At 37.0% G+C, this 23337-nt stretch overlaps 1 protein-coding gene across 1 annotated transcript; it reads right to left on the reverse strand.

The window, feature by feature from the left end:
• Window positions 1–251: 251 nt before the first annotated feature.
• On the reverse strand, window positions 252–15086 carry etv2 (ETS variant transcription factor 2). Its single transcript, XM_008120938.3, has 8 exons — window positions 14370–15086; window positions 9987–10064; window positions 7520–7699; window positions 6509–6589; window positions 5388–5561; window positions 2229–2411; window positions 1962–2080; window positions 252–966 (listed from the first exon to the last, which is right to left on the reverse strand). The coding sequence occupies exons 2-8, from the start codon at window positions 10060–10062 to the stop codon at window positions 790–792; spliced, it is 990 nt and encodes a 329-aa protein (XP_008119145.1). The 5' UTR covers window positions 10063–10064; window positions 14370–15086; the 3' UTR covers window positions 252–789.
• Window positions 15087–23337: the final 8251 nt, after the last annotated feature.

Below are 23337 nucleotides of genomic sequence, written 5' to 3' on the forward strand. Positions count from 1 at the left end.
CTTTAGTTTAAAAAAAAATATTTCTTTATTTACTTTGTTTTTATCCTACCTTTCTCTCTGCTAACAGTGGATAACAATGATATGATACAATAGAATGTAAAAACAAGCCAAATAATATACCTATGAATATAACTATTAAAAATAAATATTTGTGTCACAAATGTAGGAGTTAAAATACAATTTAATTTACACATGTGGGATTAAAAAAACTCCATGAAACTACTGTATTTAAAAGCCTATCCTGTTGTTTGGGAGTTCCATGGACTTCCCAACTATGATTCAATCATGATACTACACTCACACAATTAGAAACCAACACAAGAGACAAAAGGATGAAGGGGAGGGAAACATAAAAGAGGAAGAATGTTTTTTGTGTCTTGAAATGCTTATTAAGTAAAGCAATTGGATGTTTGTGCGTGTGTGTATGTCTTTAAAAAATCTGTCCATAAACTTAAAAAATAGTAGTTAACCAAAAGTGTTCAGCCATTCCATTTTGGCAAGTCACTTTCAGATAATAAAACTGCATGTTCCCATGCATGAGAGACCCATCTGCCACCTTACAGATCCGTGAAACTGGTAGAAATCTTCAACTGGCACATCGGCTTGTCTCTTAATCCCGTTAATAAGCAGCAATGTTTATGCCAAGCCTGTTACCGGCTTCACTTTGAAGGCAAGCATAAATGAAGAGCAGTCCACAAAAGAGTTTTATCTACTATCTCTCCTGGCATTCCAAATGTTTTGGAGGTATGTATAAGTATCAATGTCCTTCTTACAAGCTACTTGTGCTCTCTAGCTCCGAATTATTTCAGACAATTCATCCTGAATGTCACGGACAAAACGATACACATAGCGCTGACCGCTGGTCTTGTGAATAATGTTTTTATGATAATAATAGCGCAAGCCCCGGCTCAGTTTCTCATAGGTCATGCGGGGCTTGTTCTTCCGTTTACCCCAGCGCCTTGCCACCTAGAAAGGTTTGAGAGGAAGAAGGGAAAAGTTACAGGTTCTGAAGGTACCCATGTGCTCAGTCATCTTAGATGCACAGAAAACCAGAAGCCCATTTTCATCCAGTATGTTGTGGAATGTGTACTTGATAGGAGAACCAATCTCTTGTGCTAATGTCACACGCACACTATTTGCAAACACATGTGTGTCCAAGTAATACATTATCATGTCTTCTCAAAATACTAAATAGAGTGCCCCAAACATTAGCTGGAACTTCTGACCTACAGGCCGGCAGTTCGAATCTGGGGATAGTGGGTGACCTCCCTCTGTCAGCTTCAGCTCCCCATGCAGGGAAATGATAGAAGCCTCCCACAAGGATGGTAAAGCATCAAAATATCTGGGTATTTCCTGAGTGATATTCTTGCAGACTGCCAATTCTTTCACACCAGAAGCAACCTGCAGTTTCTCAACTTCCTCCTGACACGGAAAAAATAAATCAAAGCCTTGCAGGATAGCACCACAAATCTGGGCCATTTGATAATTATAACACCATCTTGTTGCCCACTGTGAGAAACCCACACTAGTAGGGCAGGTAGTTATTCAGTTATTCAGAGGTAGTTAGGAATGAGTATACAGATTAGTCTATTTCAGTCCATGTTGTTTTCACATGTAATATTCTGTACAGTGCTGTCGTGTTTCATCGTTTTAAAAGAAACTATCATCACACTCATATAAAATATGTATTTTAACTTATTTTTTCACAAAACATGCATTTCTAAATATACTTCTTTTCAGGTTTAAACATTTTGTCCTAAAGTAAGGGTACTTTATATGATTGCTAGGGTTTCGTTTGAGCAAAAAGTACTGCAAAGTCTAATGGGCAATTTCTTTCTGGTGTGCTCCTTCTCACCAGGAAAGTGCAGGCTAGACTTTTACATATGAAAGGGATACTCTGCTAGGAATAATGAGCAGGTATAACATCACAAGTTCATAAGGTGGAAAGAAGGGGACCTCACCTCATGAGGATCACACAGCTTAAATTCCCAGCCATTCCCTGTCCAGCAGATAAAGGCCTGGCATGAGCCATCCTGCAGCAGTTCCAACAGAAACTGCCAGAGCTGAATGGGTCCAGAACCTGCACAGAAAGAAATGCCAATATGAATAAGGACAAGAAGTCCAATGGAGCTTGAACTCGGAGCTGTTGGAATACTAAGGTGCAACTCTGGAACATGCTATATCTTGTACCCTCCTGTTCCAATCCCATATCCCTTCTTCAGCATTACCTGTATGGGACACAATGGTAGTGCCACCTTCTCTCCAATTCTTTAGCTCTCTTTTTCTCCGGATCTTCTTGGGTGGCTCACAGTGACATGAATCGCAATCTGCAGTGCTGGATTGGCTGAAGATGGCTGGCTCAGGCGTCTTATCCCAGTAATGGGATGGCATCACCCTTGAGAAGGCTTGCTCTGGAAGGAACAACGGCACACGAGGGGGAAAACAATTGAAAAGGGATGGATGCAAGTAGGGGACAACGGTGATTACTTATGAAACCTTTTCTCTCTTTGGGTGGCTAAATGATTTATTTTTGCATTTCATAACAAGCACAACAAGCAGTGGAAATAGCAACAGATAGGAATGTCCAGTAAAACTGAAATGTATGCGATATGATCTGGGTTTTGTTGTCACTAGAGCCTTATTTTTATTATTATTATTATTATTATTAGCAATATTTATATCCCGCCCTTCCTACCCCGAAGGGGACTCGGGGCAGCTTACAAGTTATATGTACATACAATAAATTATATTATTAGCATAGCACAATATAAGCATTATATATTACTATATTATATTATACCACTATATTGCAATATTATTAGTAATATTACATGTAATATATAATAAACAATTATAATAGTGTATTATTATTATATTTTATTACATTATAATATTATTATCAATATTATATGTATATATAATATATTGTATTATTAAAAAGGTAAATGTTTCCCCTGACATTAAGTCCAGTCATGTCTGACTCTGGGGGTTGGTGCTCATCTCCATTTCTAAGCCGAAGAGTTGGCGTTGTCCGTAGACACCTCCAAGGTCATGTGGCCGGCATACATGTGACTGTATGGAGCGTCGTTACCTTCCCGCCGGAGCAGTACCTATTGATCTACTCACATTGGCATGTTTTCGAACTGCTAGGTTGGCAGGAGCTGGAGCTAACAGCGGCCGCTCACGCCGCTCCCGGGATTTGAACCTAGGACCTTTTGGTCCGCAAGTTCAGCAGCTCAGTGCTTTAACACACTTCGCCACTGGGGCTCCACTATACTATATTATACTATACTATATAGCAATATTATTGGTAATATTACATATATAATATACAACTATAATAGTGTATTATTATTATATATTTTATTACATTATAATATCGTTATCAATATTATCTATATATATAAAAGAGTAATGAAATGTTGGCCTAAGACAAAACAACAAAACTACACATCCCAGAAACACTAAACTTGGCAGCACAACCCCTTATCCATGCCTCTACGTTCATACAACAAAAAGAAAAGAAAAATAAAGTTCTAATTAGAGGGAGAGGAATAATTGTTTTTATCCAATTGATGCCAGTTAGAAGGCTAAGCTCCACCCACTTGGTCTCCTAGCAACCCACTCTGCCCAGGGCCACTTCAATCAGGCCTCTTCCACACTGCCTATAAAATTACAGATTATCTGATTTCAACTGGATTATATGGCAGTGTAGACTAAAGATGAGCACCAACCCCCAGAGTCAGACACGACGATGTAATGTCAGGGGAAAACCTTTACCCTTTACCTTAACTACCACCAATTCCTCAATACTTTATTTCCCACACCACCAGACTTTGCCACAGCAACGCGTGGCCGGGCACAGCTAGTATGTATATATAATATATTGTATTATTAGTATAGCATAATATTATTATGCAATTAGGAGCACTAGACAAGCTTGTCACACCTAGAACTGTAGTAGAAGGTCGCTGGTTCTTGGGAATATGTTTATTTTAGCACCTATAGAAAGGCCTGACTGCACCAACCCTAAGGTCCAACAACCTTGAACAAGTAACAAAAAATCACTCAGGGGGACTGGCACAGTGTCAACATTAAAGACCCTGAACTTAACCCAAGGATTTGTATCACAACCAAGTTCTCCTTTTTTTTTTTCTCAAATACTAGGAAATGAGTGTGTCATAACAAAGGAAATAGCGGTATTAGGGAAAAGAGAGGAAATGGGAAATAAAAGAAGCAATAATTGAATGTGCACAAGCAGTAATAGTATTAGGGTAATAGTAATAGTATAGTATTAGTAATAGTAATAGTATTAGAGTGGAAAGATAAATCCAAATGGTCAGTAAGTACAGTAGAGTCTCACTTATCCAAGCCTCGCTTATCCAAGTTTCTGGATTATCCAAGCCATTTTTGTAGTCAATGTAGCCATTTTTGTAGTACATTCAATCCAAGTACATTCAATAGTACATTCAATCCAAGCCATTTTTGTAGTACATTCGTAAATACAGTAATTACTACATAGCATTACTACGTATTGAACTACTTTTTCTGTCAAATTTGTTGTATAACATGATGTTTTGGTGCTTAATTTGTAAAATCATAACCTAAGTTGATGTTTAAGAGGCCTTTCCTTAATCCCTCCTTATTATCCAACATATTCGCTTATCCAAGCTTCTGCTGGCCCGTTTAGCTTGGATAAGTGAGACTCTACTGTAAATGGTACCAATATATGGTGGAGCAAATGGAATTTGAAATTATGAATGTGAAACTAAATGTTGTAAAAACTAATGAAAATAGAACAAGAGAAATGGAAGAAAGATGGACAAGGGTAAAGAACTATATCATGAATCAATCTGGAGATCAAGCCATAAGAAATAAAATACAAATGTTATTTAGTATATAGGATGGAAATGGATAAAGATATAAAGATTGTCTCACAAAGAAATGAATATGTAAAAAGAAAACAACCCTCGTGTTGGTGGTGGGAATTGTAAATGTTTTGTATGTCTACGGTATGTATTTTTTGTGTTTTAAAAAATAAAAAATCTGTATTTAAAAAAACCAAAACGAACCAAGTTCTCCAATCCTATCACACAGAAATCCCCTCCTGATCCCAGCCTTTTCTTCCTCAGTAGTCTAACTTACAGAAGGAAAAGCTTTTCAGACAATGGGACGCTCATTCTTGCCGATCCGATTACTTCGGTTTACAACTTCTACAATCCCTTTCAACTGGCTATGCTTGTTGTGGCTTTTGAGAATGGAAGTCATGAAAGCCTTCCCATCCTTGGAGCAGGCCTTGGCTCAGCTTCTGCTCACTCTTAGAAAAGGGGCTGCAGAGTTAGATGGACCAATGCCTCTATAAATGAGGTGGTCTTCTATGTTCTTACCTTTTTCTTGCTCTGTCCATGGAACTGGAAGCAAAGTCTGCTGTGAGGAGAGTTGCTCTTCAGGGGAAGAAGGGCACCGTGGTGAAGTCAAGGGCTGTGGAGCAGCAGGGACAGGACAGCAAGTGGCCTCCGTATGTGGTGGGACATACTCATGTTGGAAGACTGGCCTGGAAGCTGAAGGCAGAAAAGGACCAAAACGAAACATCACCAGGAGGCTCATCCTACCACAGTATCCATGTTATCTACACTCAGAACCACCTGGATCTTATGACAATGTTTATTTATACTCCACTTTTTCTCAGTGGGGCAGATGAGAATTGAATCCCAAAACATTTAGAGAGCAAACAATTCCCCACCTCTACTTCTGCAGTGTGGACCGAACTGCATTGCATTGAGAAGATGATCTTTCCTTTGGTGACCATACCGTGTTTCCCCGAAAATAAGACAGTGTCTTATATTAATTTTTGCTCCCAAAGATGCGCTAGGTCTTATTTTCAGGGGATGTCTTATTTTTCCATAAAGAAGAATTCACATTTATTGTTGAACAAAAAATGAACATTTATTATATACTGTACAGTAGTTGTCATCACAAACCAGCATAACCAGACAAACAGTGAATCCTATAAAGAATTTCTTGTTACTACCATTATTTCCATGTACAACTGGAATGTACATTTACCAATCCTGAATGCTCTGGTGCTCTGTTTGGCAGGCACTGGACATGCTTCCAAACAAAAACTTTGCTAGGTCTTACTTTCGGGTGAGGCCTTATATTTAGCAATTCAGCAAAACTTCTACTAGGTCTTATTTTTTGGGGATGTCTTATTTTCGGGGAAACAGGGTATTATTATTTTTTTATTTATTATTCAAACTTATATGCCGCCACTCCCCTAGGACTCGGGGCGGCTTACAAGAACAGGCTAAAATCTAACAATTTAAAAACATCTTTAAAAACATCTTAAAAACACTCCCCCAGGGCTCGGAGCGGCTTATAAGAACAAGCTAAAATCTAAGGAATTTAAAAACAGCAAAAAATGGTTTATCACAAGGTGCCGTGAATGCTCTAATGTGCAGGAGAGTTCCTCAATCCACCACATATGAGCATCTCAATAAACTCTCACCTCCATTGTATGGTTCCCTGTAATCCAGACAGGAAGAGGTCTGAGTCAGTTCCAGGAAGGTGTTGGTGAAATCTGGGAAAGCTGGAAAGGAAAATCAGATTTTTATTCCATAAGGAGTTCACTTAATTCCTGGAACTATAGGTTGTTTTAAGTGATCCTGAAAAGGTATAATGAATTCCTGTGGCACCACCACATTTCTTGCATATTTATTTATTTACAGTATTTATATTCCACCTGGTGGCACAGTGCGTTAAAGCGCTGAGCTGCTGAACTTGTGGATCAAAAGATGCCAGGTTCAAATCCCGGAAGCTGAATGAGCACCCGCTGTTAGCCCCAGCTCCTGCCAACCTAGCAGTTCGAAAACATGCAAATGTGAGTAGCTCAATAGGTACCGCTCCGGCGGGAAGGTAACGGCGCTCCATGCAGTCATGCCGGCCACATGACCTTTTAGGTATCTACGGACAACGCTGGCTCTTTGGCTTAGAAATTGAGATTAGCCCCAACCCCCAGAGTCAGTCACGACTGGACTTATCGTCGGGAAAACCTTTACCTTTTATATTCCACCCTTTTCACCCTGAAGGGAACTCAGGGCGGATCACAGAACATACATATGTTGCTTTTCATGTTGAATAGTTCATCTAAACAATACATTAGCTTTGCTGTTGGAATGGGCTTAGAAAAGTTACTTGCCTGACTACTGTTCCCCAAGTTCCTCAGCCAACAAGGCTAGTTTGCATTATATGGCAGTGTAGATGGGACCTTAGTCCTTCAAGTAACAGCAAAGGGAGCCTTTTAAACTACTCATAGCTGCCTAATCTCTTTCTTTCTTTGTTTATAGCTGTCCTGCTTTAATATGTTTGTTCCAAATCTCTAGAGGGCAAATTGTACTATTTGGATGAACTCTGTAGTCTCAAAATTGTTAATTTCCCAACTTTTCTTCTCCTCTTGTGTCCTAAGATGCAGCTTCATAGACAATCACATGGCAGGAATAGTTTTTGTTTTGTTTCGTACCTTTCATGCCAGGTGTGTGATGGAATGGCATTTCCTTTTCAAAGCCTTCAAGCTCAGCTAGATAACTTCCAGCAGCCCATCCTGACAGTTGCTGATCCATCTCACTTTCTGGCAGAAACCAGGAATCCACTGTGCCAACATCCTCCTCCTGAAACATCTTCCTATAATCTTCTGCAAAATCTTGAAGGAAGAAAATGAGAGAGAAAAATATTTATTTATTCTTTATATGATTACTAGGTAAGCGGGGTTTATTTATCTGTGGAACATCCAGGGTGGGAGAAAGAAACGTTGGCAGTTTGAATCCACAAGACAGGGTGAGCTCCCATCTGTCAGCTCCAGCTCCTGCCAACCTAGCAGCTCGAAAACATGCAAATGTGAGTAGATAAATAGCTACCGCTTCAGCAGGAAAAGGCAAAGAGACAGTCCAAGCAATCTTGCTGGCCATACAACCAAGAAGTGACAATGCAGGCTCTTCGGCTTGAAAATGGAAAAAGGCACCTCCTCAGAGCCAGAGATGAGCAGGAAATGAAAGGAGAAGCCTCTGCCTTTGTTTGTGTTTGTGTGTCTTCATTGCAGGCAGAAAACACCCAGGCTTTGAAGCTGCAAGGCCATTCAATGCTAATCAAGCTGGCCAATTGCAAAATTGACACTTGCCTCAAACAGACAAGAGTTCTTTCTCCCACTCTGGATATCATTCCACAGATATATAAACTCCACTTGCCTAGTTTCCAACAGACCTCACAACCTCTGAGGATGCCTGCCATAGATGTGGGTGAAACGTCAGGAGAGAATGCTTCTGGAACATGGCCATACAGCCGGGAAAACTCACAGCAACCTTAAGTCTAAAGTTCAAGTCATTTCAGACTTAGGACAACCCTATGTCTAAAGCAGGGGTCCCCAAACTAAGGCCCGGGGGCCGGATGCAGCCCTCCAAGGTCATTTACCTGGCCCCCGCCCTCAGTTTTATAATATGATATTTTTATATCAGTTTTAATAATATAATATATTGTATATACATATAATATTGATAATAATTTTATAATGTTATCTATATATATAAAAGAGTGATGGAATCCCGGCTACCGACAAAACAACAAAACTAAAGGCTCCCCAACCTCGAAATTTGATAACACAACCAATCATCCACGCCTCCAGGTTGATACAACAAAAGGAAAAGAAAAATAAAGTCCTAATTAGAGGGAGAGGAAGGCTTGTTTTTATCCAATTGCTGCCAGTTAGAAGGCTAAGCTCCGCCCACACATGACCTTGGAGGAGTCTACAGACAACGCCGGCTCTTCGGTTTAGAAATGGAGATGAGCCCCAACCTCCAGAGTCAGACACGACTGGACTTAATGTCTGGGGAAAACCTTTACCCTTTACCTTAACTACCACCAATTCCTCAATACTTTATTTCCCATACCACCAGACTTCGCCACAGCAACGCGTGGCCGGGCACAGCTAGTACAATATAATACTAATAATAATACCATATAATAATATTAATTATATGTTATATGTTACATATAATATTACAGTATAGTGGCATAGTTCAATATAGTAATATATAATGCTAATATTGTGCTATGCTAATAATATAAAATATTGTATAGTTGCGTTTCACTTATCCAACATAAACAGGCTGGCAGAACATTGGATAAGCGAATATGTTGGATAATAAGGAGAGATGAAGGAGAAGCCTATTAAACATCAAATTAGGTTATGATTTTACAAATGAAGCACCAAACATCATGTTATACAACAAATTTGACAGAAAAAGTAGTTCAATATGCAGTAATGCTACGTAGTAATTACTGTATTTATGAATTTAGCACCCAAAAATCACGATATATTGAAAACATTGACTACAAAAATGCGTTGGATAATCCAGAACGTTGGATAAGCGAATGTTGGATAAGTGAGACTCTATTGTATGTACATACAGCTGCTCTGAGTCCCCTTTGGGGTGAGAAGGGCGGGATATAAATGTAGTAAATAAATGCAGTAAATAAATAATTAATTTTAGACTTCATCTCGCCCAAAGTCTGAAATGACTTGAAGGCACACAACAACAACAATCCTAATTAACCTGACTATCTCATTGGCCAGAAGCAGGCCCACAGTTCCCCATTGAAATCCTAATACGTTTATGTTGGTTAAAATTGTTTTCATTTTTAAATATTGTATTGTTCTTTCATTGTTGTTGTTGTTTTGCACTACAAATAAGACATGTGCAGTGTGCATAGCAATTTGTTCCTTTTTTTTCCAAATGATAATTCGGCCCCTCAACAATCTGACGGATTGTGCCCTCTGCTTTAAAAGTTTGAGGACCCCTGGTCTAAAGTTTAGGGCTGGGGTCGGGAAGGCGACATCCAACCCTTAGGCCTTAGTTTGGTCACCCCTGCTCTAAATTCTTTCTCCGAGGGTAGTATTGTGTTTGTTTCTTCCTATAGAATAAATAGACCCTTACCTGTTACTCCAGTCTCTGCTCCAGTTGGGACCGTTTGCAGGGGAGGCTCCATCCAACTCTGCCACCAAGTCTCCATGCCTGGAATCAGAAGAGGAAAAAAAGTTAGAGAAAGAGCCTCAAATTACAGGGGACAGAACACTGCAGCATTTATAGGAGAAGTAGTAGTTTATTAATGTTCGACCATAGGTCATTCGCATACAAAAACAGATACAATATGAAAAATGCAATAATATAAAAGTATTGCAGTAGGCTCTCAGTTAACATGAACTCAAGCAACCAGAACTTTCAAGCAACGGGCAAAAGTTTATTGATTGTTTAGTCAACATTGCACACAAAGCTATTTTTATCATAAAGTAAATGTTCACAAAGTTATTTTTATCATAAAGTAAAACTGTGCCCCTGGTGGCACAGTATGTTAAAGCGCTGAGCTGCTGAACTTGTGGACCAAAAGGTCCCAGGTTCAAATCCCAGGAGCGGAATGAGCGTCAGCTGTTCGCCCCAGCTCCTGCCACCTAGCAGTTCGAAAACATGCAAATGTGAGTAGATCAATAGGTCTACTTCCTGCTCCGGCAGGAAGGTAACGGCGTTCCATGCAGTCATGCCGGCCACATGATCTTGGAGGTGTCTACGGACAACGCCGACTCTTTGGCCTAGAAATGGAGATGAGCCCCAACCCGCAGAGTCGGTCACGGCTAGACTTAACGTCAGGGGAAACCTTTACCTTTACTCAAACTGTGTTAAAGTTAGTTAAGTCTGTTTTCATTTCTTTTTGAATGGCTGTAATAAAATATTTATTTATTTATTTATTTATTACAATATTTATATCCCACCCTTCTTGCCCAATAGGGGACTCAAGGCGGCTTACAAAAAACACATTTATAAAAATTATACAGTGCAATATAAATCAGTTAAAAATTATTATTAACTTACATTCAGTATTCATAAAACACATTATAAAATACAGATAAGCATGTTCCAATATCCATATCAAGTCAATACAGAGTTCATGTCATGGCATGGGTATTGTTTAGGCCTATTTTAATAGGATCTCCAAAGCAACCAGAAACTACATTTACCCAGCACCTACCAATCCTCATGGGTGCCGATTAACTGAGAGTCTACCTAAAATAATTGGTATACTTTTCCGACAGACCTACCTAGCCAGTTTTAAGCATGAATTTTAAACTCGTGTCTTGTGTTTTAATCTCTGTTCTGTGTATTTAATATGTCTTTTACATAAACACATTTTAATATTATATTTTATAACAGGGGTCCCCAAACTTTTTAAACAGGGGGCCAGTTCACGATCCTTCGGACCATTGGAGGGCCGGACTATAGTTGGCCACCAAGCAATAATAACAATAACAATAACAATAACAATAATAATAATAATAATAAAGAGGGTTGGAAGAGACCCTTTGGGCCATTAAGTCCAATCCCCTGACAGATGGCATCCCAGCCTCAAAGTTAATAATAATAATAATAATAATAATAATAATAATAATAATAATAATAATAATAAAGGCCACCCTACCCGGATCTGCACGCATCACCCGAAAATACACCACACAGTCCTAGACACTTGGGAAGTGTTCAACTTGTGATTTGTGATACGAAATCCAGCATGTTTATCTTGTTTGCTGTGTCATACAATAAAATAATAATAATAATAATAATAATAATAATAATAATAATAATAATAGGAAGCGAAGAAGAGAACCCTTGGGTCATTTAGCCCAACCCCCTTCTTTTGTGCTGTGGGGGCCGGATAAATGGCTTCGATGGGCCACATGTAGCCCCCGGGCCTTAGTTTGTGGACCCCTGTTTTATAGGTTAAACCCATGTGCCAGCTGAACTGCTGACCTGAAGGTTGGGTTGCTGACCTGAAGGTTGCCCATTCGAATCTGCTAGACGGGATGAGCTCTCGTCTGTCAGCTCTAGCATGCAGGGACATGAAAGAAGCCTCCTAGTAGAATGGTAACACATCCAGGCATCCCCTGGGCAACGTCTCTGTAGACGGCCAGTTCTCTCACACCAGAAGAGACTTGCAATATGTTCTCAAGTAGCTTCTGTCATGATAAAATTATTAATATTATGGCCTATTCAGATTTAAATGCAATACATTCAGTACAAACAATACTCTAATTTAAATTAGATAAAATTAGATAATTAAGAGTATCCTCAGAACAATCAACAGCAACATCTTCAGATGTTAAAGTGGAATCATAGTGCTATATGTCTGCAGTCAGGCCAGATATGACCAGCAAGGGGCGCTTCTTTCAAACAGTTCTGCCATTGCAGCCATTATCCGGATACACAACCATTCAGAGTTTGGAAAAAATACTTTTTAGACTAAATGCCCAGTATCCAAAGCCAGCCTGGGAAACAACCATGCTGATTTGGGGATTCTGGAAATGTTAACTTCAAGCTCTGAACATGATTCACTTGCCTGTCCGAACGATTTCAGGTACCTAGGCTTATGAGGTTCCACCAAATACTGAGCATTCCTAAATACAGTAGAGTCTCACTTATCCAGCACTCGCTTATCCAACGTTCTGGATTATCCAATGCATTTTTGTAGTCAATATTTTCAATATATAGTGATATTTTGGTGCAAATGGGAGCTGTGGGATCACTACTTGTGTATGTGTGTGTTAAGGGAAAAACACCTGGTCAATTACAACTCATAGTTGAGTAATTAGAACAATCAAGACTAACAAGCTTGAACCACTCCCTGAATGGGGTATAACTTTGGTAAATGTTTGTTATGTCTTTTGGGGACTTGCTGAGAGCCTACTATGAAGATGCATGAGTTTAATGCAAGGAACTTAATTTGAGTTTTGTTGCTGGAAGTTTTATTGTGTTTCTTTTTGACTCTGCTACTTAAGAGTAAATTTTTGATTTTGCTTCCATTTTCCTGGCTTGTTTTCTTTTGCTCATTGTGGATACAACAAAGGGCTGGATAAGTCTGGACAGGACTGCACGCAGTTTGTTTTTCAACAAACCCATAACAATCATGTCTCCTCGCAGCCTTCTCTTCTGCAGGCTAAATATGCCCAGCTCTTTAAGCCGCTCCTCATAAGGCTTATTCTCCAGACCAGGGGTCCCCAAACTAAGGCCCGGGGGCCGCATGCGGCCCTCCAAGGTCATTTACCTGCCCCCCACCCTCAGTTTTATAATACAATATTTTTATGTCAGTTTTAATAATATAATATATTGTATATTCAGTAGAGTCTCACTTATCCAAGCCTCGCTTATCCAAGCCTCTGGATAATCCAAGCCATTTTTGTAATCAATGTTTTCAATATATAGTGATATTTTGGTGCTAAATTCATAAATACAGTAATAACAACATATCATTCCTGCATATTGAACTACATTTTCTGTCAAATTTGTTGTATAACATGATGTTTTGGTGCTTAATTTGTAAAATCATAACCTAATTTGATGTTTAATAGGCTTTTCCTTAATCCCTCCTTATTATGCAAGATATTCACTTATCCAAGCTTCTACCGGCCCGTTTAGCTTGGATAAGTGAGACTCTACTGTACATATAATATTGATAATAATCTTATGTTATACAATATAATACTAATAGTAATACCCTATAATAATATTAATTATATGGTATATATTACATATTATATAATAGTATAGTGGTATAGTTCAATATAGTAATATATAATGCTAATATTGTGTTATGCTAATAATATAATATATTGTATGTACATACAGCTGCTCTGAGTCCCCTTCGGGGTGAGAAGGGTGGGATATAAATGTAGTAAATAAATGCAGTAAATAAATAATTAACTTTAGACTTAGGCTCGGCCAAAGTTTGACATGACTTGAAGGCACACAACAACAACAACAATCCTAATTAACTTGACTATCTCATTGGCCAGTAGCAGGCCCACACTTTCCATTGAAATCCTAATAGGTTTATGTTGGTTAAAATTGTTTTCATTTTTAAATATTGTATTCTTTCGTTGTTGTTGTTGTTGCACTACAAATAAGACATGTGCAGTATGCATAGGAATTTGTTTGTATTTTTTTTCAAATGATAATCCGGCCGCTCAACGGTCTGAAGGATTGTGGACCGGCCCTCTGCTTAAAAAGTTTGGGGACCCCTGCTCCAGACCCTTGATCATGTTAGTCACCCTCCTCTGGACACATTCCAGCTTGTCAACATCTCCCTTCAATTGTGGTGAACAGAATTGGACACAACTTCCAGAATCCTCCATGGGGGATCCTGAGAATTGTGGTAGCCAAGGTTGGAATCAGTCTGTAAGCAAGTCCAGTTCTAAAACACATCATGTGCATCCAACTAGACACCTAAAAAAAAAACCTAACATGCATCTCCCCGCATTAATTGGCTCTACTCACCTTTTTTTGCAATGCTGAAGTATCTGAGAGAATGCTGCAAAGATCTAAGGATGCTTTCCACTTTCTACTCTTTTCTTTTGGAGAAAGGGAGATGGGTCTACCCTTCTTTGGCTGATAAGATCTTGCTTTTTTCCTGATGGAAGTGTTGATGGAACTTCTCCCAATGCCAAGAGATCCAGAGGCTGCTGCTGACCCTGTCTCCTTCTATTCATAGCCCCCTTCCTCTGCCCTCCCATTGGTTAAGCTAGATGACACCAGCTAGGGTTCGTGACTTTTGCTCAGTTTTGGTGGAGGTGGGGGCTGCCATATCACAACATCCCTGCCTGTGCCTGTGTGTTGTTGTTGTTGTTTCAGGGTCTGGGTCTCTGCATCACGACTCTGACGTGGCAGAGTGGAGCCCAGGTGGCTGGGTTTCAGAGCTGGAAGGAGGGTCGTGAGAGGAAGTGGAGCCCGAGTGTTTATCTCTAGGGAATGAACACACACCCAAATCTCTGAAGCTGGCGAGCCACCCCTAACCCTAATAAATCTTGAAACGAGCCACCACAACTTCCTCCTCCTCTGAGCAAAACAGGCAACGAATAGAGACACTAAAGAGCCTTGCCCAAACCAAAGCTGCTCTGAGCCTACAACTGCCTTCTCATTGGAAGGCCAGATGTTTGCAAAGAACATTGAAATATTTCCCCTGGCACACATACACAGTTAAAAGATTAAAAGCAGGGGTCCTCAAACTTTTTAAGTGGAGGGCCGGTTCACGGTCCCTCAGATTGTTGAGGGGCTGAATTGTCATTTGAAAAAAAATACGAACACATTTCTATCCACACTGTACATGTCTTATTTGTAGTGCAAAAAACTCCCCAACAACTATTTATTTATTTACTACATTTATACCCCACCCTCTCTCATCCCAAAGGGGACTCAGAGCAGCTTACAAGTTGTATGTGCATACAATATATTATATTACAGTAGAGTCTCACTTATCCAACATAAACGGGCCGGCAGAATGTTGGATAAGCGAATATGTTGGATAATAAGGAGTCATTAAGGAAAAGCCTATTAAACATCAAATTAGGTTATGATTTTACAAATTAAGCACCAAAACATCATGTTATACAACAAATTTGACAGAAAAAGTAATTCAATACGCAGTAATGCTATGTAGTAATTACTGTATTTACGAATTTAGCACCAAAATATCACAATGTTTTGAAAACATTGACTACAAAAATGGCTTGCATAATCCAGAACGTTGGATAAGTGAGTGTTGGATAAGTGAGACTCTACTGTATTAGCATAGCACAATCTTAGAATTATTACTATATTGTACTATACCACTATACCGTAATATTATTAATAATATTACATTTAATATATAATATATAATTAATATTATTATAAAAAGGTAAAGGTTTTCCCCTGACATCAAGTCCACTCGTGACCGACTCTGGGGTTGGTGCTCATCTCCATTTCTAAGCCGAAGAGCCGGCGTTGTCCATAGACATCTCCAGGTCATGTGGCCAGCATGACTGCATGGAGCGCCCTTACCTTCCCGCCAGAGCGGTACCTATTGATCTACTCACATTGGCATGTTTTCGAACTGCTAGGTTGGCAGGAGCTGGGGCTAACAGCGGGTGCTCATTCCGCTCCCGGGATTTGAACCTGGGACCTTTTGGTCCGGAAGTTCAGCAGCTCAGCGCTTTAACACACTGTGCCACCAGAGGCCCCTAATATTATTATATTATACAATATTATTATATTGTATTATTATTATTATTAGCTGCCCTGAGTCCCCTATTGGGTGAGAAGGGCGGGGTAGAAATACTGTAATAAATAAATATTATATTTTATTACATTATAATATCATTAACAATATTATATGCATACACAATATATTATGTTATTACCACAGCACAATATTAGTAAATGAAAGAACAATACAATATTTAAAAATAAAAACAGTTTTAACCAACATAGTATAAACCTATCAGGATTTCAATGGGAAGTGTGGGCCTGCTTCTGGCGAATGAGATAGTCAAGTTAAGTAGGATCGTTGTTGTGCCTTCAAGTCATTTCAGACTTTGGGCGAGCCTAACTCTAAAACTGAGGGCAGGGGCCAGGTCGATGACCTTGGAGGGCCACATCCAGCCCCCGGGCCTTAGTTTGGGGATCCCTGATTAAAAGGAAAAGTTTCAAAACCATGCTAGCTGAAAAAGTTGCACATTTTCAGGTTCTTCAAAGCTCTTCATCAGGAAAAATATCAATGCAAAGTAGGAAAAATCAGACAGTAAGGGAGTGGCTGATATTCAAGGCATAGTTATAAATCTAGAATCTGCAAAGTGGGAAAACGCCGCAGATATCCACATGACTTTTACCAAGTACTGATCCCTAGGGCCCTTGGGAATTTTACTAGGAAGAGGAAGCAAAGCAACCAAAAAGTCAGGGTTGATTTCCCCATCCTTGAAAATGTAAAGTCCAGGTGTTACTCAGAATTGCCTCTGGGTGCATCTGCACTGTAAAATGGTTGCAGTTTGACATTGCAGTCTTACTTATCCAAGCCTCGCTTATCCAAGGTTCTGGATTATCCAAGCCATTTTTGTAGTCGATGTTTACAATATATCGTGATATTTTTGTATATATTTTTTGTATATATTTTGGCTTGGATAATCCAGAAGCTTGGATAAGCAAGGCTTGGATAAGTGAGCCTCTACTGTATGTCATTTATGAGGACCACAATTTCCAGAATCCTCTAACCAGCAAGGCCATGACTCTGCTGACTGGGGTTACGAGTTGGCTTTCAAACATTCCAGTTTCTCTCCTCTCAGTTTCCCCTTTTGCTCTTACATCATTTGCTGTGAAGTTAGTGCAAAGAGCAGAGGTAGTTTCAGCTCATATACCTCACATGCCTGCCATAGATGTGGGCAAAACGTCAGGAGAGAATACTTCTGGAACATGGCCGTACAGCCAGGAAAACACACAACAACCCTTTGCAATCTTTGTCTGACTCTGATGTTGCTTGGCCATATACCTATCACCATCTGGGAAGTGTTTTGTTGTCGTTCTGTGAAGCCAACCAAGACAGCTCTCTGTGTGAACAATGTCTTCATAGACACGTCATTTATTTCCAGCCTGCAGTTTTTCTATGGAAATAAGAAAGTAACCATAACTCGCTCTGTTTCGCAATCTTCAGAGAAAGACCCAAGCCCCTTGGACTTAAACAGCCCTAAACCACAAACCCACAGATGGTGTAATGGCTTGTGTTGGGTAAGGGAGCACAATGTTCCACCCAGCCACCCCATCGCAACTGGAACCCCATACTACAAATCATCCTCGGACACCATCATCCAAAGCCTTCATCACATCCAAACTTCTAAAATCAAATCCTAAAAGCTGGAGATACATCCTACCCAAAGGAGCTCCCGGTGGCGCATTGGGTTAAACCTTTGTGCCGGCAGGACTGCTGACCGAAAGGTCGACAGTTCAAATCCAGGGAGCGAGGTGAGCTCCCATCTGTCAGCTCCAGCTTCCCATGCGGGGACATGAGAAAAGCCTTCCACAGGATGGTAAAACATCAAAACATCTAGGCATCCCCTGGGCAACATCCTTGTGGACAGCCAATTCTTTCACACCAGAAGCAACTTCCAGTTTCTCAAGTCACTCCTTTTTTTTAATAAATATTCTTTATTATGATTTTACAATTATTTAAAACCAGCAAGTAAGCAGAAAGAAAAAAAATAAATATATATATATATAAATAGAAGGAAGGGACAGAGAAGAAATATGTGCACGAAAGCACTCAGTAGATAAAAAATAGAAGGTGTATAGAAAGAAAGAAAGAAAAAAGAAGAAGAAAGAAAAAAGAAGAGATAGAAATAAATAGATCTGGTTTCCTTTTGTGTTGACTTCCTGGGACTGTTCCATAGGGTTTCTCTCCTTTTCCTTCGTCCATTTCCACTTCTTAACTTTTCTTCTCCTGACTTCTTCCCGTGTTCTTGAGTCCTTGGGTCTCGTCTTTATCTTCTTTCCATTTGTTTAATTTCTAATTCTCTACTTTTCTACACTCCATTATCATCCCATATCTCTTGTCTTGTTTTTTGTTTATTTGCAAATTTAGATTTGGATTTATATCAATGTTTTATAATTTTTCTTTTTTAAATATTCTGATATTCCACTCCAATCTGTTTCTTTCATTGGTGTACCTCTACTTTTAGATAATAGGAAAGTCACTCCTGACATGGAAAAAAAATCCTTCCGAAATCTCCTCTCGTCTTTCTCTGAATGTTGCTCTTGACTCTCAGAATCCCCAAACTAGCTGGTTGGAGGATTCGGGGAGTTGTAGTCCAAAATGTTCCCTTTCAAATGCGTAGATCAGGGGTCCTCAAACTTTTTAATCCGAGGGCCGGTCCACAATGCTTCAGACTGTTGAGCAGCCGGATTATCATTTGAAAAAAAAAAAAAAAAATTCCGATGCACACTGCACATGTCTTATTTGTAGTGCAAAAACAACAACAAAAAGAACAATGAAAGAACAATACAATATTTAAAAATAAAAACAATTTTAACCCAACATCCATTTATCAGGATTTCAATGGGAAGTGTGCTCCTGCTTCTGGCCAATGAGATAGTCAAGTTAATTAGGATTGTTGTTGTTGTTGTTGTGTGCCTTCAAGTCATTTCAGACTTTGGGCGAGCCTAAGTCTAAAATGTATTTATTTATTATTTATTTATTTACTGCATTTATTTACTACATTTGTATCACACCCTTCTCACCCCAAAGGGGACTCAGAGTGGCTTACAAATTATATGCAGATACAATATATTATATTATTAGCATAGCACAATATTAGCATTATATATTACGATATTGAACTATACCACTATACTGTAATATTATTAGTAATATTATATGTAATATAGAATATATAATTAATATTATTATATGGTATTATTATTAGTGTTCTATTGTATTACATTATAATATTATTATCAATATTATATGTACATACAATATATTATATTATTAGCATAGCACAATATTAGCATTATATATTATTATATTGAACTATGCCACTATACTGTAATATTATTAGTAATATTATATGTAATATAGAATATATAATTAATATTATTATATGGTATTATTATTAGTGTTATATTGTATTACATTATAATATTATTATCAATATTATATGTATATACAATACATTATATTATTAGCATAGCACAATATTAGCATTATATATTATTATATTGAACTATACCACTATACTGTAATATTATTAGTAATATTATATGTAATATAGAATATATAATTAATATTATTATATGGCATTATTATTAGTGTTATATTGTATTACATTATAATATTATTATCAATATTATATGTATATACAATATATTATATTATTAGCATAGCACAATATTAGCATTATATATTATTATATTGAACTATGCCACTATACTGTAATATTATTAGTAATATTATATGTAACTAGCTGTGCCCAGCCACGCGTTGCTGTGGCAAAGTATGGTGGTATGGGAAATAAAGTATTGAGGAATTGGTGGTAGTTAAGGTAAAGGGTAATGGTTTTCTCCTGACATTAAGTCCATTAAAAATGGGTTATATAGCTGTGTGGAAGGGCCTTGAGTCTACACTGCCATATAATCCAGTTCAAATCAGATAATCTGTATTTTATAGGCAGTGTGGAAGAGGCCTAAGTGAGGCCTAACTCTGCCTGTCCCCTGGGCTGAGTGGGTTGCTAGGAGACCAAGTGGGCGGAGCTTAGCCTTCTAACTGGCAGCAATTGGATAAAAACAATTATTCCTCTCCCTCTAATTAGGACTTTCTTTTTCTTTTCTTTTTGTTGTATGAAGGTAGAGGCATGGATGAGGGGTTGTGCTGCCAAGTTTAGTGTTTCTGGGATGTGCAGTTTTGTTGTTTTGTCCTAGGCCGAAATTTCATTACCCTTTTATATATATAGATATGGAATATATAATTAATATTATTATATGGTATTATTATTAGTGTTATATTGTATTACATTATAATATTATTATCAATATTATATGTATATACAATACATTATATTATTAGCATAGCACAATATTAGCATTATATATTACGATATTGAACTATACCACTATACTGTAATATTATTAGTAATATTATATGTAATATAGAATATATAATTAATATTATTATATGGTATTATTATTAGTGTTATATTGTATTACATTATAATATTATCAATATTATATGTATATACAATACATTATATTATTAGCATAGCACAATATTAGCATTATATATTATTATATTGAACTATGCCACTATACTGTAATATTATTAGTAATATTATATGTAACTAGCTGTGCCCAGCCACGCGTTGCTGTGGCAAAGTATGGTGGTATGGGAAATAAAGTATTGAGGAATTGGTGGTAGTTAAGGTAAAGGGTAATGGTTTTCTCCTGGCATTAAGTCCATTAAAAATGGGTTATATAGCTGTGTGGAAGGGCCTTGAGTCTACACTGCCATATAATCCAGTTCAAATCAGATAATCTGTATTTTATAGGCAGTGTGGAAGAGGCCTAAGTGAGGCCTAACTCTGCCTGTCCCCTGGGCTGAGTGGGTTGCTAGGAGACCAAGTGGGCGGAGCTTAGCCTTCTAACTGGCAGCAATTGGATAAAAACAATTATTCCTCTCCCTCTAATTAGGACTTTCTTTTTCTTTTCTTTTTGTTGTATGAAGGTAGAGGCATGGATGAGGGGTTGTGCTGCCAAGTTTAGTGTTTCTGGGATGTGCAGTTTTGTTGTTTTGTCCTAGGCCGAAATTTCATTACCCTTTTATATATATAGATATGGAATATATAATTAATATTATTATATGGTATTATTATTAGTGTTATATTGTATTACATTATAATATTATTATCAATATTATATGTATATACAATACATTATATTATTAGCATAGCACAATATTAGCATTATATATTATTATATTGAACTATACCACTATACTGTAATATTATTAGTAATATTATATGTAATATAGAATATATAATTAATATTATTATATGGTATTATTATTAGTGTTATATTGTATTACATTATAATATTATTATCAATATTATATGTATATACAATACATTATATTATTAGCATAGCACAATATTAGCATTATATATTATTATATTGAACTATACCACTATACTGTAATATTATTAGTAATATTATATGTAATATAGAATATATAATTAATATTATTATATGGTATTATTATTAGTGTTCTATTGTATTACATTATAATATTATTATCAATATTATATGTATATACAATATATTATATTATTAGCATAGCACAATATTAGCATTATATATTATTATATTGAACTATGCCACTATACTGTAATATTATTAGTAATATTATATGTAACTAGCTGTGCCCAGCCACGCGTTGCTGTGGCAAAGTATGGTGGTATGGGAAATAAAGTATTGAGGAATTGGTGGTAGTTAAGGTAAAGGGTAATGGTTTTCTCCTGACATTAAGTCCATTAAAAATGGGTTATATAGCTGTGTGGAAGGGCCTTGAGTCTACACTGCCATATAATCCAGTTCAAATCAGATAATCTGTATTTTATAGGCAGTGTGGAAGAGGCCTAAGTGAGGCCTAACTCTGCCTGTCCCCTGGGCTGAGTGGGTTGCTAGGAGACCAAGTGGGCGGAGCTTAGCCTTCTAACTGGCAGCAATTGGATAAAAACAATTATTCCTCTCCCTCTAATTAGGACTTTCTTTTTCTTTTCTTTTTGTTGTATGAAGGTAGAGGCATGGATGAGGGGTTGTGCTGCCAAGTTTAGTGTCTCTGGGATGTGCAGTTTTGTTGTTTTGTCCTAGGCCGAAATTTCATTACCCTTTTATATATATAGATATGGAATATATAATTAATATTATTATATGGTATTATTATTAGTGTTATATTGTATTACATTATAATATTATTATCAATATTATATGTATATACAATACATTATATTATTAGCATAGCACAATATTAGCATTATATATTACGATATTGAACTATACCACTATACTGTAATATTATTAGTAATATTATATGTAATATAGAATATATAATTAATATTATTATATGGTATTATTATTAGTGTTCTATTATATTACATTATAATATTATTATCAATATTATATGTATATACAATACATTATATTATTAGCATAGCACAATATTAGCATTATATATTATTATATTGAACTATACCACTATACTGTAATATTATTAGTAATATTATATGTAATATAGAATATATAATTAATATTATTATATGGTATTATTATTAGTGTTATATTGTATTACATTATAATATTATTATCAATATTATATGTACATACAATATATTATATTATTAGCATAGCACAATATTAGCATTATATATTACTATATTGAACTATACCACTATACTGTAATATTATTAGTAATATTATATGTAATATAGAATATATAATTAATATTATTATATGGTATTATTATTAGTGTTATATTGTATTACATTATAATATTATTATCAATATTATATGTACATACAATATATTATATTATTAGCATAGCACAATATTAGCATTATATATTACTATATTGAACTATACCACTATACTGTAATATTATTAGTAATATTATATGTAATATAGAATATATAATTAATATTATTATATGGTATTATTATTAGTGTTCTATTGTATTACATTATAATATTATTATCAATATTATATGTATATACAATATATTATATTATAAAACTGAGGGCGGGGGCTGGGTAAATGACCTCGGAGGACCCCCAGGCCTTAGTTTGGGGACCCCTGGCGTAGAGGCTCATTTGAGGCAGTAAGAAAAGAAAGGTGAGCAAGAACCCTCGAAGTTCTTTTTCGTTTCAGCCCCTGGTCCCTTTCCCTTGCAGGGACA

The sequence above is a fragment of the Anolis carolinensis genome, unplaced genomic scaffold, assembly GCF_035594765.1.
Source record: "Anolis carolinensis isolate JA03-04 unplaced genomic scaffold, rAnoCar3.1.pri scaffold_10, whole genome shotgun sequence".
In the NCBI taxonomy this organism is placed as follows: domain Eukaryota; kingdom Metazoa; phylum Chordata; class Lepidosauria; order Squamata; family Dactyloidae; genus Anolis; species Anolis carolinensis.

Excerpts from the sequence above, each read along its gene's own strand:
- etv2 (XM_008120938.3), bottom strand. The coding sequence starts at position 10,062 with ATGGAGACTTGGTGGCAGAGTTGGATGGAGCCTCCCCTGCAAACGGTC. Across the intron at positions 5,562-6,508 it reads CAGGGAACCATACAATGGAG|CTTCCAGGCCAGTCTTCCAA; the intron begins GTGAGAGTTTAT and ends TTCTGCCTTCAG. Across the intron at positions 967-1,961 it reads AGCTGTGTGATCCTCATGAG|GTGGCAAGGCGCTGGGGTAA; the intron begins GTGAGGTCCCCT and ends AAACCTTTCTAG.